Source organism: Podarcis pityusensis (genome assembly GCF_964106645.2).
Source record: "Podarcis pityusensis genome assembly, chromosome: 2".
NCBI lineage: Eukaryota > Metazoa > Chordata > Lepidosauria > Squamata > Lacertidae > Podarcis > Podarcis pityusensis.
The window spans coordinates 4,758,464-4,771,345 of NC_138029.1; the positions used below are offsets into that span (position 1 = coordinate 4,758,464).

At 46.0% G+C, this 12,882-nt stretch overlaps 1 protein-coding gene across 1 annotated transcript in view; it reads left to right on the forward strand.

The window, feature by feature from the left end:
- The first annotated feature begins 989 nt into the window (after positions 1–989).
- The window catches only part of LRP1 (LDL receptor related protein 1), a 321,217-nt gene continuing 309,324 nt past the window's right edge, over positions 990–12,882 (forward strand). Inside the window, 1 exon segment of the mRNA XM_080996568.1 lies at positions 990–1,751. Within this exon segment, the coding sequence (XP_080852694.1) occupies positions 1,652–1,751 (100 nt within the window). The 5' untranslated portion in view covers positions 990–1,651.

A 12,882-nucleotide genomic window follows, 5' to 3' on the forward strand; every position in this document is an offset into this window, starting at 1 on the left:
AAAAATCCTGGGAACTGTAGTTTACGTCTTATAAAGCTACAATTCCCAGCACCGTAACAAATTACAGCTCCCAGGTGCATGGTGTGTAGCTGTTTAAGATGGAGCTCTGGCACTTTCAAAAGGAGCTATCCATAAGGAGGGCGCTCTTGCAAAGGAACACCTTTTGAGACACAGAGACAATAGAGTACCGGCAGTGTTTATTTACCGAAGCAACCTCCCACTGTCTCAGAAATGGGCACCTCGGATGCCTCACAGAAGCTCTCTTCCTCTGTAGTCTTTTGGCCACATTTGCTTCAAGGGTTTGGCTGAGAAATGAAATTGCATGCACGTGCCTTCTTGTTGCCAGACGTGGCCTCCTGCAACGAGGACTTTTGCATTCCTCAGGGAGGCTGCGATGGGGCGAGATTGGGCTAGAAAGCGTATTTTCCTCAGCCCGATACACGCAGGCAGGTATTCTGCTTTGCAACGTGCGAGTGGGCGGGAGGAGGGGCTGCATCCCCGCGCCAGGCCGCGAGCGGGCAGCCATTCCTTGCAAGAAGACCCTGGCGGACGGCGATGCACCTTTGTGCTCCTGCCGCGAAGACGCGCAGCATTTCCGCGCCCGGAGCACCTTCGCTCCTTCAAGTAAATCCGAGGCCGCCCTTGGGGCATCCTTTGCGAGAAACTGCTGCTGCCTTGAGTGCGAAGGCTTCGTCCCCACGTGCATCCTCCAGCCCCTTCTGCTTCCGCTGCCCCTCGCCAGAGGATGATGGCTGCTCTGGGGCTTGGGAAAGGAAGCAGGAGAGCCAGCCACCCCCGTTTCTCCCGTTCCAGGAGCGAGCACGGGGAAGCGCATGCGCCTCCGGGCCGCTGCCGCGTAGTCCCCGCTTGCCGCCCCCCCCCCCCGCCCGCCCGCCTTTCCATGGGAGCCCATGACGTCAGGCGGCCGAAGGCGGCGCGAGCTCCATCAGGCGGCGGAGGCTCCGGGTGCGCCAGGCGGGCAGCGGGCAGCGGGCAGCGGGCAGGGCGGCTTTTCCTGCGTCCGGCGGCGGCGGCAGTAGGCGCTGGAGCAGCTCGTGCATAAAGCGCAAGCGGGGCGCCCCCGGGCTTCAGTGTGTGCATCCTCCCTCCCGCACCACCCAGGAGGGGCTCGGAAGCGGGGAAGGAGCCGCCGCTCTCCGTTTGCCTCTGGATCCAGAAGGACCCCTCTTTTCCCCTCCTTTCTTCTCGCCCTCCCCGCTCATTCCTGCCTCTTTCCCTCCATGCATCATTCCTGGGAGCCTCCGATGGTCGTTGCCACTACCTTGCCTCGCATCTAGTGCACCGGGGGCGGTGGGTTGCCGATTGCCCCCTCCTCCTCCTCCTCCTTTTTCCTGCATGCAACCTTCCTTTCTTGCCAAGGAGGGCTGAACCCCCTCCTCTCTCCCCTCCCCAGCCTTTGCCGCTGCTGGGCTCTCTCATCTCCTGGGCTGGGAGGGAGAGAGGAGGAGGGAGAGGGGCTTTTCCTTGCGACCCCCCCCTTCCTTCGGTGGATGTGGAAAGAATTGAAGACCCCTGGAAAGGCAGGGTGAAGGCGGAGACCCAAGAAGAAAAGAAAGCGGTTATAGCTGCGAGTCTTCTGTGGACTGTCTAGAGCGCTGATCTTATTTTTTAATATATTTTTTGCACAAGCATGCTGGCCCACAGGCTAGAAGTGATGATGGGGCCCTTGCTGCTTTTGCTAGGATTTTTGCACATACTCGTAGGTTTCGCCCCTATTTTTGCCCTTGAAGGTGAGTTTAAAACCTTTTCTCCCTCCTTTTCCTCTCTTCCATGCCTTCTGTCTTCTCTTGAGTTCTGTTTAAATGAATGAATGCCAGTCCTTATTACGTTGTCTGCTTGCGGTTATCTTCCTTAGTATAAACAATAACACCCTCCCCTCTTTTTGCAGTAAGGGTACCTCTTCCCAAAACGGCAAGGGGTGGGTGGCTGGGTGGGGGAGATCGTTGCTCGTAAGAAATCAGCATATTGTTTGCAGTTTAGAACAAAGCTGCATTTTTTTAAAAGCAGGGGCTGTGTGGAAGGGAGTGTTGCATATTTGGCATTCATCACTAGCCTAGCCTGCCCCCCACCCTCAATGCCTGCAAAATTCTGCCTGTTGTATGTATTACTTTTCAGGAGACAATGGATGTCTGTGCATGAATATATATGCTAATACAGGGATTGGAGTTTTGTATTATTTTTAAGGGGGTTGTGGTGAGACAAGGCTATAAAATTGAGACCCGCTTCTGTGAGATATATTTCTTAATGAATTCACTTCACAGTGTTGAATGGAGGTAACACAGGAATGTCACCACACACACACACACACACACACAGCCAGTGTGCAGCTTTAAAACACAACTGGAGCAAAGCTGTGCTCAATAGAGTCATGTTTTCTCCAGATCCTCACATTCACTAGTTGTCTTTTTCAAAAACTGCACCTCCTAGTTTTACTGGCACATCCAGACCAGGGAATGCCAAGTAGTGGAAGTAGTTGCTTCATATTGAAGTCTTCTTCCATTTCCTTTCCTGTTTCAGTAAATAAATCATTTGCTCTGAGGTTTGCAGTGCCTCTGCGTTTCCTTCAGCCTCTTCTGCTCCATTGTCATCTTAGGATATTTTCGCTTAAAGATCCTACCTCTGCTGGCAAGAGAGCTATAAAATGGGGAGTTGAAAATCCATCTGTGAAATGACACTGTGCTGTGTGTGTAAATGACAAATCGGTCAAGTATTCATATTTAATTGACTGTCCTGAAGATGTAGCTGAATGCCCTCTGATACAGTTGGTTAAACTGGAGACATCCAGGCAATTTAAATGTGATGGAATCTTGGCTGTAAAAAGCATCTGCTAAATCAGTGTTCCCTGCCACCCCCCCTCCCCTCAATTCCCCTCCAAAGCCAAAAGGAGAGGCTGCACTGCGCCCTGAGTGCATGACATAGCAGATACTGAAGACAACAAGGTAGAGTTGAGAGCGGTACCATGTTCTCAAGCCAGTTTGGAAGAACAAAAAAAAAACAAGGACGGGGTGCTTTCCCCTGGGGGATCAGGGCAGGAACACAGGAAGGTGGTGCTTGGGGAGTGGCTAGTTAGTTGCAAAAAAAGAAAAAGCTGTGGATCACCAATGTGGCTTAGGAATGTGCTTATTTACTCTGCTGACATGGGGAATTTAAGCATGATGGGACAGAGAAGAGGCAAAGAGACTCCCTGCCATGCTTTTAGCTGAAGTGGTAGCTGCAAACTGGAGGTTTCTGTGGCTTCATCTCCCCCTCCCCCCCAGCAAAAAATGATGACAAATAACGAATTAACTTAGCTTTGCCAACCCCAAACCCTCTGCATCACATTTTTCACATATTATTCATGCGTGTGTGTGTGTGTGTGTGTGTGTGTGAGAGAGAGAGAGAGAGAGATTGTCGTTCTTGAAGGGGTTGGCATGACATTAGTTTCTTTTTTTTAAGCCTTCCTTCAAAATAGACTTGTTTTCTGGGATTTCTCACTAAGTTCTGTTGTGCAAGTCATAACTTTGGGTCTTTGGGGCTCTGGGTTTTTTTTTGGGGGGGTGTTGAGAGTTCCATTTTGGGGCCCTTCGGCTGCTACATTTAAAATGCGTGTGCCATGCTGGTGGTCTTCTCTGTACTGTTTATATGTAACATTTTGAAGTCATTTTGTGGTTTAGACTCCCTAGATGTTATTCATGGCTATCTCTTCACTGAAGAGGAATTAGTGACTTCTGTAATGTGTAGGCACTGTAGACCAGTGGTTAGATACAACCGTTGGCACAACTAATGACAAACTTCAGTGCATCTTGTGACTGAGCCATAATTGAGCAATCTGTCATTACTGCGTAGATTCAGAACTAAGCAGTTTCTCCTTTGCAGTTCTCCATTTTGACAAGTCTCTCTGGATGGCATCCACTTTCTGGGCTTGATTTTGAACCAGGGCTAATGAAAAGCAGCTTAGCCCTGGAACTAGCCCCCCCCTCCCTCGCCACTCTGGTGCAGGCCTGCAACGTGCAAAGTAATAAGTGCTCCTTTGAGCATGTGCAAATTGTGCTAGTTCCCTCTGAGTAACTAGCTGATACAGAGGGATTCTGAGAAATACCTGCTAGGAGTAGGATTCTGTACATGCTTGAGTTTTTTTGAGTAAGCACTCCATTAAGCTAATACCCCCCCTCCCCATTTGCTGGATGTCTTTTCAAATAATGTAACTTCCACATTAGAACCTGCCTTCCCCAATCTTGAGCATGCCTCTTTGTTTGTTTGGTCAGCTAGCATCTCTTTTGTACTTCTGATTCTACACGCCTTCAGACCTTTTTAGTCCAGTCCTAACTCACCTCCAGTGTAGACATTTGCGTTGCAGTCACTTACATATCTGACCCATCATGACTCTCTTTAGTTTTCCGGACTTTGTGTCTCCCTTTAGTCACTGGGGGGTCCAGTAGTTTACTGGTGTACCATTTTTCAGTTGTCTATTTGCTTGGCTGTTTAGAGGCTGGGGATAAGTAGACTAAGTCATACTCTCAGTGGTCCCATTGAGATCAGTGGGTTTAAGTTACTCAAGTCTGTGGATTTTGACAGTGCTCAAAATACCCCAGGCATGTTTTGCAACTGGTGCGGGTCCAGCTGCAACCATGTGGAGATCTCTGGATGCCAGCTTGGCGAATGACATCTCCATCTGGCTAGCCCCTCCAGCAGGTAAGGAGAAGAGCTTATTTATTGCATTTATATCCCACCTTTTCTCCAAGTAGTACGTGGTTCACCTCCCTCCTCAGTTAATCCCTACAACGACCCTGTGAGGTAGGTTCAGAGACTGTGACTGGCCCAAGGTCACCCAGTGAGCTTCATGACTGAGGGGAGATTTGAACCCTGGCCTTCCAGGGTCATAGTCTAACCACTACACCACCCTGGCTTCCTAGAGTACTTCTGCTATGGGGCAGCTCTATAAATTAGGTATATAAATATGGGGAAAGCAAAATGTCACTTAGAGAAGGCTTTGAAATATTTTCCTTGAAGCTTGAATTTGTTTTATCCTGGATTATTTTATTTGATGTTTTAATGTGTTGTAAACTGCTTTGAGATTTTTTTCTTCAAAATATAAAGTGGTATTGAAATGATGATGATGATAAATAGAACTCCGCACAAAAAATAAAACAAAAAGGCATCTAGACATTCTGTTGTGGCGAACGTAACCCAGGTTCAAGGTGCTTTTTGGTGATTAGCTTGTATATCTGAGTTCCTAACAATGGATTTTGGTGGATCTACTCAGACCAACATTGGGTATCACCTTCTGTGCAGTTTATTTCTGTGGCTGTGTAATGCTGGATATAGAATTGCTGGTTCTCTTAATGCACGTGGAACATCTGCATCAGAATAAAGCAGAGCTTCCTGTAGCCAGACACAAAATATGTCCAATTATAGAGGGTGAACCTTAATTGAGATGGTCCGGAGTATAATGGGCAGCCACTGTGTGTCACAGGTGCGATAGGAAGCTGGGATGGGGAGCAGTGTTATAACATGCCTGGATAGGAGCAGAAGAGCCTGTAGATGTGATATACATGAAGTATTCAGGGTGAAACTGACTGAGGGCTCATCCTTTTGGGCTGCATTTCTAGCCACAGACCCGGGCTTTAAAGCTCCATGTCTGAGTGGATTTTGTTTTTATCCTGGCACTTTCCCCGGGGAAACCTTCATTTTACCACTCAATTGGAGCCTCTGGCAATCTGGTTTTCCACGGATTGCCATTTGCTCCGATTCAGTGGTAAAACATGGTTTTCCCCAGGGAAAGTGCCAGGACAAAAACGAAAACTCAGACATGGAGCTTTAAAGTGCAGACCAGTACCTGGAAAGCAGTGTGTGAAACTGAGCCCTCAGTTGCAGAGAACATGCTTAACATTCAGAAGATCCCAAGTTTAGTTGCTGGTGTCTCCAGTTAAAAGGAGTCGGGTAGCAGGCATTGGTAAAGACCCGTCACCACAGGCAACCCTGTGGAGTCATTGGCAGCCAAAGCAGGTGACACTACTGGGTAAGGTGGACCAATAACCTGCCTTGCCCTGGCCTATAGACCTGGTTACAGCATAAAAGTTGTACCCTGTACCCTGACTTACCTTTCTCATTCTGTGCAGCTGCTGCCTTCTTTCCAGATCCCCAAAGGCACACACCTCCATTGTCTCCCAAGACAGACAGGTGCCAACAACAGCAACAGTACTAAATGTAGCACCACCCCAAGGCACAGATTGGCCAGCTGCATATGTTCTGTAGGGTACACCAGAGTAGCACCATTTCATTATTTGGATTCAACCTGTGGCACACACTCCCTATAAAGATCAGCTTTTATCGGTGCAGAGTTTTAGTCGGTGGTGCTATATATGAAAAACAAAATATGGGTGGGCAACCAAAACTTTTCAGAGAGGTTTGGCTAGGAGTTGTTTGGTGGAACTAGAACCTACTTTGCAAAGTATGGCAACCAACCTCACAACAAAAGTTTAGCAGGCTGAAGTTTCAGTGGCTGTGTCGTTGGAAAGCTCCACCCATGTGGTGCTACGGATAAGGAGTATAGTTCATGAGGAACTCCTCATGTGTTGAAACCAGTGTGGGAATGCTCCAAGTCCTTTTGTTTCTGTGTAGTTTATATAGGAGGAAAAACATTAGACACCTTCTAAGATAACGTGTGAGAGAGGAATACCTTTGTAGGGGAAGCTAATTTGCTTTCCCTTCAGCTGCTTTGAAAAACCATTACTGCTTTTTTTGTTTGTGGATTTTTTTAAAAAATGTGGCACGTTGTAAGGAGATACCTTGCACTTTCTTAGATCAGCTGTTCATCCTGTCTGATGTTGCCTGCCCTAGTAGACAGCAGCTGTCCAGCTCTCAGTCTGAGGTCTTTCCCCATTCTGATACTTGAGACCCTTTAACAGGGACTGAACCGGGGATTTCATGTATGCAAAGCACGTGCTCTACTTCTGAGCTCTTGCCCTCCTCTCCACCCCACATTTTATCCCCTTTGAAATTAGGTTGGTGCTTTCCATTGGCTTGTAGAATCTTGAAAGCGAGCAGCTAATAGCTTTCATTTCTCCCTTTCTGGCTCAGCTTTTATAATTGCCTTGTAGCCCATTTCTAAGTTATGATCTGCCAGCATACAAATGCTTAGGATAGATCTACCACCAGTTGTGCAAGCACTGTGTCACAAGACACAACATTGTGCTATTGTCACTCAGGCATTATGCTGGCACCACTGGAGCAATTAGCAAAAGCGGTTAAATGCCTGCACCATTTCTTCAGACATTTGTTGCAGAAACCTTTTTTTTTAAATGCAGTTTGAGATAGTCACAGTTCAATTGTGAATGTCAGAATCTCACAATTCTGCCTTTTCATCAAGCCTTCGAAATCTGTAAGACTAATCCTTAGCCCATTTAGTTCAGTGGGATTTACTTCTGAGTCAGTGCTCTTAGAATTTTGGCACATTATTGTTTAGGTATAGCCCTAAGTGTATCAGTTGCATGTGAGTTACAATCCCAACATGGGAGTGACCACAGCTCAGTGGTAGAGCATCTGCTTGACATGCTCAGGTGGTCCTAGGGTTGATCCCTACCATCTCCAGTTAGGTGCCAGGTGATGTGAGGGCTCTGGAGAGCTGCTGTCAGTCGGATGGACCAATGGTTTGACTTGGTACCCTTGTCAGGGAGCTGCGATGGGGCTGTGGTTGGCTCCTGAGTGTACAATTAGTGTCGAACCCTCATTTGCCTCTGTGCAATTATTATGTGAAGTGGCCTTACAAGAGTATCTGATCTTGAGTCTTTTTCTGGGGTAATTATCCTCACATGGGTTTTATTTTGCATTGAACCCTTGAGTCTTTGTTTGCAGGCTGATTTATTTGTTGAACTATGGATTGCAAGCCCTTGTTTTCTGCTCTGTGGTCTTTATCGCTACAGGCTCAAGAATGGAATTGCCCTTGAGTGGAAGCCAGTAGGGAACGGGCCTTCTGAGAGCATTCTGGTCTGCTTTACTTTCTCCTGCTCTCTTTTTCTTCAGCTGAAGCATTGTAAACTAGTCTGGCTGCTGACTGCAACGGCTGCCGCCCAAACTCTTATATAACATGGGTGGGTAGGTGTGTGTGTGTGTGTGTGTGTGTGTGGTGGATTATTATATATGTGAGCTGAGCGATGTTATGGAGTGCTGCATGTTAGTACTTGTAAGACTTCTGTGGCCCTGTCTCTGTGTTGTGTGATGCTGTAGCCTTGGCTGAAGGGACACTGGGAGGTGGCCCTAGTGAACCAAAGCTCTCACCCTGGTTGGCTGTATGCAGGGGCATTTTAACATATATAGTGGCAGGCAACTAGCAGCCTGGAGATTCAAGCTAGGCCCCAAAGCCTTTCTATCTGGGCCCTAGCAGAGGTCTTGTTCCCCAGGACACCCTTCTCCCCCTGCCACTCTCGTGTGCTTTTTAGGCACCACAGTAGTCTGGTTTACACAGATAGCAGATGCGGTGATACATTCGTTCCTGTACTGTACCACTTGAGACCACAAGTGGGGGAGTTCAATGACTTAATACTCCACATATTCAAACAAACACACTTCTTGCACATAGAAACCTGATTTCAGACCAGAGGGTTCTTGCCTCACTTTTAACGTGTGGTAGGTGTTCTTTCTTTCTTTCTTTCTTTCTTTTGTGTTCAAACATGCTGTTTCCACCACAATCAGTAATGTAATCTGGGAACAGTAATGTAATCTGGGTACCTCACTCTTCATTGTTGTATCTACAAGATATGCTCTAGTCCGGGGTAGTCAACCTTTTTATACCTACCGCCCACTAATGCCTCTTTCTTGATGGTAAAATTTCCTTACTGCCTCCCAGTGCTTGATGGAAGGAGGATTCAGCTTGTGCCGTAGAACCCCCTTCCTCCCACCCAGAATCCTGAAATGCCCACTGGTGGGCGGGAGGGACCAGGTTGACAACCCCTGGACTAGACTGTCAGAATTTATTTAATAAAATGGTATCTCACCCTTCCACCAAGGAATTCAGGGCAACTTACATTGTTTCCTCCATTGGTCCTCTCAACAACCCTGTGAGGTTGTCCAGGCTGAGAGGGAGAGAGAGAGAGGTGTCTGTCACAGTGAGCTTCATGGCTAAGTGAGGATCTGAATTCTGATCTCCCTAGTTATTGTCCAACACAAATACTCTCTTGCTGCCCATTTTTTACTCACTCACATGCATGAAGTGTTTGAAGCTTTTCGTTTTTCTACTTTCAAGCATTATATAAAATTTATGAAATGAAATGAAATAAACGGTTGGTAGCTGTGGGAGATAGAGCTTCAGTTGCAGGTTGCGGTGGTCGGAAAAAGAGTAAATGGCCTGTGTCACAGCTCCTGCAAGAGTGAGTCTGTGAGTGGAGCCAAGCTTCCTAGGCCTAGCTCAGGTCAAATTTTCCCTTTCTCCCATTTCTTATACATGCCCTTCTTAACTCTCAGCTCCTTATGCAGCCATACCGGTTTCCTTAGATGCTTCCTACTTTTCTTTCTTGTTGGTATTGTGGGCATTTGGTCCTTCAATATTTCTCCTTTTAGAGTCTCCCATCCTCATTGAGTATTTCTAACCACGAGATCACACTCAGTAGTTCCTTCAGCTTTTTGAAATTGGTTGTCCTAAAGTCCAGAGTGCGTGTCCAACTACACTCAGCTTTCCCTTTCCTCTATATCATGAAACCCAGGAGGACATGATAATCTTCTCCCAGTTTTCTGAGTACTTGTTGATCAGTTCTTCCCTGATGGTGAGGACCTGATCCAAGATAGATGATCCCCTTGTTGCTTCTTCCATCTTCTGGGAGAAGAAAGTGTCAGTGAGGCAACAGAGGAATTTGTCGGACCTTACATTCTTGGCAGAGTTTGAGTTCCAACAGATATTGGAGAAACTGAAGTCTCCCATGACTACTGTATCTCTCCTTTTTGAATGTTTGGCAGTCTGCTCTAGGAAAGCATCATCCAAGTCTTCAGCCTGGCTTGGCAGTCTTTAGCAGACCCCCACAGTAAGGTCTGTGTTTTTCTCTTTCCTACATTTTTTACCCATATACTCTCAATCTGCTTTCCATGGTCCAGGTCATGAAACCTTGAAACTTGACATTTTCTCCCAATCATGTTTTGGGAATAACTGTAACAGGCTTGCAAATAAACCAGTGTTAGATGGGCAGACTCTTGTGACGCATCCATTATACCTCTGAATACCAGAGATGTGCTCATGTCCTGCTTGTGGATATCCTGCCATCATTTCGTTAGCCACTGTGAGAACAGGATGTTGAACTAGATGGGCCATTGGCCTAATCCAGCTAAATACAGCTGCCATGTGAAATATATCTGCCAGGCTAGATTAGTTGTTGTGTGACTCCAGTAATTTTAGCATTCAGACTTCAGCAAGCTTTACTTGGATGGGAAGAGGTATAAACCTTATTGCAAATTCACAACATCTCTTTAAAGGATAACTTGTCTAGCTTGTAGAATGCTATTATGGACTGAATGCCTTAAAACACCCACCCACCCTGTGTTTTATATTGTTATTTCTGAAGTGTATCATTAATTAATAAGAGTTGTTGACAGAATACACCCACTGGGGAAAAATATTTAGTGTTTATCCATGTGAGCTACCAATTCCAAGATTTTGACAACTACAGTCAAACTATAGTAGATGTTTATACCTGTACAGAAGGTAGGAAGAGAGACAGGAAGAATACTAGAGATCAGAAACAGTCTTATTCTTTCTGGAGAAGTGCCTGCCTATTGTCCTTTTCCTATGCCATATCTGAAAAAGATATTTTCATGACAGAGACCCAGACTGCAAATGTTGTACCCTTCGGAGTGAAATATTTAATAAGAAACTAAACAACTGATCACTTCATAGAATCATAGAGTTGGAAGGAACCTTGGAAATCAGCTGATTCAATCCCTTGCTCAATGACAGGAATCTTTCAACTGCAGCTTCCCTGACCTTTGCTTAAGTACCTCCAGCAAAAGGGAGTCCCCCACCACCACCCCCACGGCAGTCTGTTCCTCTGTGAAAACTGCTATTACCACTTGGAGGTGTCTCCTAATCCAGCCTTCGCCAACTTGGTGCCTTCCAGCTGTTTTGGACTACAGGTGTTTTAGTCCAAAACGGCTAGACAGCACCAGGTTGGCCAATACTGTTCTAATATCTAGCCAAAACCTCCCACTTGGATTTTCTACCCATTATTCTAGTCCTGTTTTATGGAGCAACAGAGGAACAAGTCTTCAGATATTTGAAGCCTGCTATCATATCTCTTTTTAATCTTCTCCAGGCTACAATATACTCACCTGCCTTCTAGTGGTACCCCCAAGTCTGCCTCCCCAGGCTGATTACCTCACACTGCATAGTTGTAGGGTGTACCTGTACATGATCTCTTTAAATTGTAATCATAAAAATAGGGGGGGGGGATTCAAAGAAGACCCTGGAATATCCATGGGGATGTGGCCTTGCATAGTTGCATGGGGAAATGCATATCTGAGTATGTCCAGGGCACCAATATGCCATCTATTTTCTCTGTGATGCTTTGGCAAGGTAAAATGTCTTTTGATAGTGCAAACATAAGTCCTCTGTAATCCTCTGCAGAAACAACACTCTACATTTTATTCGCATGTTGTGGGATGCAGTTTGAATGCAACAATATGTTCATTGTGTGCCAATCCCGCAAGAGTAAAAGTTAGTGTGGCTGTATATATCTGCAGAATGTTGACACAGGAAAGAATCCAGGCAAATAATTAAAAAGTGGTAGTAACATGCCCTACTTCGCTCTGCTCTTGGAAATCCTGGAAGGCTCCTAGGCTTTGGTGTAATCTGCTGAACTCTTAATGCTTCCCTAGCCTTGGGGAATATTTGCACTGTAAACATATATATCAACCTTATGTCATTCTAATCCCCACTGCTTCCTCCAGGTAATCCAGAAGATTGCTGGTTGGGTGAAGATGCTGAATATTCTATATAATTGACCTTCCTCCCAGAATAATAACAATAACAATAATATTGTATATGCTGCTTACTACAAAAAGCATCTCAAAATGACTTACATTTTTTTAAAAAACGCGTACAAGTATCAAATTTAAAAATACATTAATAACTTGAAGTGCTCATCCTGCAATAACATAAAAAGGGCACATGCTACCCTTTCCAACTAAAAGATAAATACAAATTGGGAGCAAAGTGCCTGGATGAATAGGAATGTCTTCACCCTGTCCCTGAAAGCTTATAGTGATGTCAATAAGCTCATCTCTCTGGGGAGAGCATTCCACATTTGGGAAGCCATCCCTGAGAAGTCCTGGTTTCACGTTGATGCCCTCTGTAGCACCGTCAGTTTATGGGGTTCCCTGGGAAGAACCAGTTTTAAGTTTGTAGTTCAGTCTGTAAGAGCTCCTGGTGCTTTTTATTGCTCTGCTCTTGCTTGCTTTAGTGCAACCCCCCCCCCCCATGAAATCTTTCACTAATTGAAAGCTGTCCTTCTGTCCCTTTTCACTCATTGCAAAAGGCTGCTGGATTCCTGTGCTGCCTTAGATTCTCTTGAAGTAGGGTGAGCTGGGGTAGATCCAGTAGGCAAGCAGAGAGATTTCTCTCTCGTGGAACAAAGGCCTCTTTTCTCATATAACAAAAATCAAATTGCCTTGAGAACATAAGAAGAACCCTGCTTTCTCCCTCTAAGATGGCTGTTCTCTCTCTCACTCTCGGTTTGTGTGTGTCTGGAGTAAAAATTCCATCATATGCTGCACACACTTTTGCAGTCTAGCTTGTTACAGCCCAGACAGGCTTATTGTGTTGTCTACTTTGTTCAGGAGCTCTGGAGATCTATGTTGGTAGAAGTCCACCCTGGACTTGAACCCATCATCTCCTGAATCAGC